Consider the following 5,882-nt stretch of genomic DNA (forward strand, 5'->3'; position numbering starts at 1 on the left):
GTCCCTACGCTATAGCATCTCTACTACAGATTCATCCTAATCTATTCTCTCTGTCGCTATAGCATCTCTACTACAGATTCATCCTAATCTATTCTCTCTGTCTCTCCATGTTCTTCTCCAGTCCCTACGCTATAGCATCTCTACTACAGATTCATCCTAATCTATTCTCTCTGTCTCTCCATGTTCTTCTCCAGTCCCTACGCTATAGCATCTCTACTACAGATTCATCCTAAACTATTCTCTCTGTCTCTCCATGTTCTTCTCCAGTCCCCTACGCTATAGCATCTCTACTACAGATTCATCCTAATCTATTCTCTCTGTCGCTATAGCATCTCTACTACAGATTCATCCTAATCTATTCTCTCTGTCTCTCCATGTTCTTCTCCGGCCCCCTACGCTATAGCATCTCTACTACAGATTCATCCTAATCTATTCTCTCTGTCGCTATAGCATCTCTACTACAGATTCATCCTAATCTATTCTCTCTGTCTCTATAGCATCTCTACTACAGATTCATCCTGAACTATTCTCTCTGTCTCTCCATGTTCTTCCCCAGCCCCCCTACGCTATAGCATCTCTACTACAGATTCATCCTAATCTATTCTCTCTGTCTCTCCATGTTCTTCTCCAGCCCCCTACGCTATAGCATCTCTACTACAGATTCATCCTGAACTATTCACTCTGTCGCTATAGCATCTCTACTACAGATTCATCCTAATCTATTCTCTCTGTCTCTATAGCATCTCTACTACAGATTCATCCTGAACTATTCTCTCTGTCTCTCCATGTTCTTCTCCAGCCCCCTACGCTATAGCATCTCTACTACAGATTCATCCTAATCTATTCTCTCTGTCTCTCCATGTTCTTCTCCAGTCCCTACGCTATAGCATCTCTACTACAGATTCATCCTAATCTATTCTCTCTGTCGCTATAGCATCTCTACTACAGATTCATCCTAATCTATTCTCTCTGTCGCTATAGCATCTCTATTACAGATTCACCCTGAACTATTCTCTCTGTCTCTCCATGTTCTTCTCCAGTCCCTACGCTATAGCATCTCTACTACAGATTCATCCTAATCTATTCTCTCTGTCGCTATAGCATCTCTACTACATCCTAATCTATTCTCTCTGTCGCTATAGCATCTCTACTACAGATTCATCCTGAACTATTCTCTCTGTCGCTATAGCATCTCTACTACAGATTCATCCTAATCTATTCTCTCTGTCTCTATAGCATCTCTACTACAGATTCATCCTAAACTATTCTCTCTGTCGCTATAGCATCTCTACTACAGATTCATCCTAATCTATTCTCTCTGTCTCTCATGTTCTTCTCCGGCCCCCTACGCTATAGCATCTCTACTACAGATTCATCCTAATCTATTCTCTCTGTCTCTCCATGTTCTTCTCCAGTCCCTACGCTATAGCATCTCTACTACAGATTCATCCTAATCTATTCTCTCTGTCGCTATAGCATCTCTACTACAGATTCATCCTAATCTATTCTCTCTGTCGCTATAGCATCTCTACTACAGATTCATCCTAATCTATTCTCTCTGTCTCTCCATGTTCTTCTCCAGTCCCTACGCTATAGCATCTCTACTACAGATTCATCCTAATCTATTCTCTCTGTCTCTCCATGTTCTTCTCCAGTCCCTACGCTATAGCATCTCTACTACAGATTCATCCTAAACTATTCTCTCTGTCGCTATAGCATCTCTACTACAGATTCATCCTAATCTATTCTCTCTGTCTCTCCATGTTCTTCTCCAGCCCCTACGCTATAACATCTCTACTACAGATTCATCCTAATCTATTCTCTCTGTCGCTATAGCATCTCTACTACAGATTCATCCTAATCTATTCTCTCTGTCTCTCCATGTTCTTCTCCAGCCCCCCCACGCTATAGCATCTCTACTACAGATTCATGCTGAACTATTCTCTCCGTCTTAAAATCCCCCAGAGTAGAGAAAAAGACGCTGTCAACTCAATACCTTCAAAAGTGTGTTAGAGAGAGAGAGAGATGAGAGGAAGAGAGAGAGAGATAGAGGGGAAGAGAGAGAGAGAGATAGAGGAAAGAGAGAGAGAGAGAGAGAGAGAGAGAGAGAGAGAGAGAGAGAGAGAGAGAGAGAGAGAGAGAGAGAGAGAGAGAGAGAGAGAGAGAGAGAGAGAGAGAGGAAGAGAGAAAGAAAGTGACAGAGAGAAAGAAAGAGAGGGTGAGAGAAAGTATTTGGTGATTCGTGACTGCAGTGGTGAGAGTGTGTTCGCTGAAACTTTGACTGCGGCAGCGAGAGAGAGAGAGAGAGAGAGAGAAAGCGTGTGTGGATGATTTTGGACTGTGTGTGTGTGTGTGACTGACCCAGTTTCCCAAACAGCTCCACTCCCAGGGCTGCGTAGATGAAGAACAGCAACATGAAGAGGAGACCCAGATTCCCCACCTAGAATACACAGACAGGATGTTAAGATGTTATAACACCCAGCCAGATTCCCCACCTAGAATACACAGACAGGATGTTAAGATGTTATAACACCCAGCCAGATTCCCCACCTAGAATACACAGACAGGATGTTAGATGTTATAACACCCAGCCAGATTCCCCCACCTAGAATACACAGACAGGATGTTAAGATGTTATAACACCCAGCCAGATTCCCCCACCTAGAATACACAGACAGGATGTTAGATGTTATAACACCCAGCCAGATTCCCCCACCTAGAATACACAGACAGGATGTTAGATGTTATAACACCCAGCCAGATTCCCCACCTAGAATACACAGACAGGATGTTAAGATGTTATAACACCCAGCCAGATTCCCCCACCTAGAATACACAGACAGGATGTTAGATGTTATTACACCCAGCCAGATTCCCCCACCTATAGACTTAGACAGGATGTTAGATATTTACGTACACACACACACACACACACACACACACACACACACACACACACACACACACACACACACACACACAACACAACACACACACACACACACACGCGTATACCTGAGGCAGGGCCTGCATGACAGTGTCCAGCAGAGCTCTCATCCCTGTAGCCATCTTCAACAGCTTCATCACTGAGGAGAGAGACAACACAGCACTCACACAACTCTACTGCTGCAAACACAAGGTGTGTGTGTGTGTGTTCGTGCGAGAGTGTGTGTGTGTGTGTGTGTGTGTGTGTGGGTGTGGTGTGTATAAAACCAAAACAACGTCTTATTGTCACATACACCAGATAGGTGCAGTGAAATATGTTGTTTTACAAATTAGGGTTAAGCGCCTTGCTCAAGGGCACATCGGGCAGATTTTTCAACTCGTCGGCTCTGGTATTTGACCGAGCGACCTTTCGATTACTGGCCAAACACTCTAACCGCTAGGCCCGTGTTTACCTCTAGCGATCCTCAGTACTCTCATGATCCCCGTGTGTTTACCTCTAGCGATCCTCAGTACTCTCATGATCCCCGTGTGTGTTACCTCTAGCGATCCTCAGCACTCTCATGATCCCCGTGTGTGTTTACCTCTAGTCGTGATCCCCGTGTGTGTTTACCTCTAGCGATCCTCCAGTACTCTCATGATCCCCGTGTGTGTTTACCTCTAGCGATCCTCAGCACTCTCATGATCCCCGTGTGTGTTTACCTCTAGTCGTGATCCCCGTGTGTGTTTACCTCTAGTCGTGATCCCCGTGTGTGTTTACCTCTAGTCGTGATCCCCGTGTGTGTTTACCTCTAGCGATCCTCAGTACTCTCATGATCCCCGTGTGTGTTTACCTCTAGTCGTGATCCCGTGTGTGTTTACCTCTAGTCGTGATCCCCCGTGTGTGTTTACCTCTAGCGATCCTCAGTACTCTCATGATCCCCGTGTGTGTTTACCTCTAGCGATCCTCAGCACTCTCATGATCCCCGTGTGTGTTTACCTCTAGCGATCCTCAGTACTCTCTGATCCCCGTGTGTGTTTACCTCTAGTCGTGATCCCCGTGTGTGTTTACCTCTAGCGATCCTCAGTACTCTCATGATCCCCGTGTGTGTTTACCTCTAGTCGTGATCCCTGTGTGTGTTTACCTCTAGTCGTGATCCCCGTGTGTGTTTACCTCTAGTCGTGATCCCCGTGTGTGTTTACCTCTAGCGATCCTCAGTACTCTCATGATCCCCGTGTGTGTTTACCTCTAGCGATCCTCAGCACTCTCATGATCCCCGTGTGTGTTTACCTCTAGCGATCCTCAGTACTCTCATGATCCCCGTGTGTGTTTACCTCTAGTCTGTGATCCCCGTGTGTGTTTACCTCTAGCGATCCTCAGTACTCTCATGATCCCCCGTGTGTGTTTACCTCTAGTCGGATCCCCGTGTGTGTTTACCTCTAGTCGTGATCCCGTGTGTGTTTACCTCTAGTCGTGATCCCGTGGTGTTTACCTCTAGTCGTGATCCCCGTGTGTTACCTCTAGTCGTGATCCCGTGTGTGTTTACCTCTAGTCGTGATCCCCGTGTGTGTTTACCTCTAGTCGTGATCCCCGTGTGTGTTTACCTCTAGTCGTGATCCCCGTGTGTGTTTACCTCTAGTCGTGATCCCCGTGTGTGTTTACCTCTAGTCGTGATCCCCGTGGTGTTTACCTCTAGTCGTGATCCCCGTGTGTGTTTACCTCTAGTCGTGATCCCCGTGTGTGTTTACCTCTAGTCGTGATCCCCGTGTGTGTTTACCTCTAGTCGTGATCCCCGTGTGTGTTTACCTCTAGTCGTGATCCCCGTGTGTGTTTACCTCTAGTCGTGATCCCCGTGTGTTAACTCTAGTCGTGATCCCCGTGTGTGTTTACCTCTAGTCGTGATCCCCGTGTGTGTTACCTCTAGCGATCCTCAGTACTCTCGTGATCCCCGTGTGTGTTTACCTCTAGTCGTGATCCCCGTGTGTGTTTACCTCTAGCGATCCTCAGTACTCTCGTGATCCCCGTGTGTGTTTACCTCTAGTCCGTGATCCCCGTGTGTGTTTACCTCTAGTCGTGATCCCCGTGTGTGTTTACCTCTAGTCGTGATCCCCGTGTGTGTTTACCTCTAGCGATCCTCAGTACTCTCGTGATCCCGTGTGTGTTTACCTCTAGTCGTGATCCCCGTGTGTGTTTACCTCTAGTCGTGATCCCCGTGTGTGTTTACCTCTAGCGATCCTCAGTACTCTCATGATCCCCGTGTGTGTTTACCTCTAGTCGTGATCCCCGTGTGTGTTACCTCTAGCGATCCTCAGTACTCTCGTGATCCCCGTGTGTGTTTACCTCTAGTCGTGATCCCCGTGTGTGTTTACCTCTAGTCGTGATCCCCGTGTGTGTTTACCTCTAGTCGTGATCCCGTGTGTGTTTACCTCTAGCGATCCTCAGTACTCTCGTGATCCCCGTGTGTGTTTACCTCTAGTCGTGATCCCCGTGTGTGTTTACCTCTAGCGATCCTCAGTACTCTCATGATCCTGATGATGGTGGGGTTGATGGGCAGCGATGCGTTCATCTTCAGCTCCTCCAGAGTGATCCCCATGATGGACAACAACACTATGGCCAGGTCCAACTGGTTCCACCTAAACACACACACACACACACACAATTGTTTTTGTATCAAGATCCAATGACCGAGTAAGGAACCGTTTTTTTTTGTGTGTGTGTGTGTGTGTGCGTGTGTGTGTGTGTGTGTGTGTGCGTGTGTTGTGTGTGTGTGTGTGTGCGTGTGTTGTGTGTGTGTGTGTGTACCTGTCCTTAAAGAACCTGTTCAGTCCGAAGGCCACTAGTTTCAGCAGGGTCTCGATGATGAAGACACAGGTAAACACGTAGTTACAGTACTTCAGAGCCTCCTCCAGATACTGGACACACACACACACACACACACACACACACACACACACACATT

The 5,882-nt window shown here is 46.9% G+C and overlaps 1 protein-coding gene across 1 annotated transcript in view; it reads right to left on the reverse strand.

The window, feature by feature from the left end:
- Nucleotides 1-5,835, reverse strand: part of LOC311116440 (voltage-dependent T-type calcium channel subunit alpha-1I-like) — a gene marked incomplete at its 5' end in the record, with an annotated part of 9,817 nt that extends 3,982 nt beyond the window's left edge. Inside the window, 4 exons of the mRNA XM_084191526.1 lie at nt 2,362-2,440; nt 3,016-3,086; nt 5,423-5,556; nt 5,726-5,835. Coding sequence (XP_084047652.1) covers nt 2,362-2,440; nt 3,016-3,086; nt 5,423-5,556; nt 5,726-5,835 — 394 coding nt within the window. The remainder of the gene's footprint in view (nt 1-2,361; nt 2,441-3,015; nt 3,087-5,422; nt 5,557-5,725) is intronic.
- Between the last annotated feature and the right edge of the window lie 47 nt (nt 5,836-5,882).

Source organism: Coregonus lavaretus (genome assembly GCF_964263955.1).
Source record: "Coregonus lavaretus genome assembly, contig: HAP1_SCAFFOLD_720, whole genome shotgun sequence".
NCBI classification, from domain to species: Eukaryota; Metazoa; Chordata; class Actinopteri; order Salmoniformes; family Salmonidae; genus Coregonus; species Coregonus lavaretus.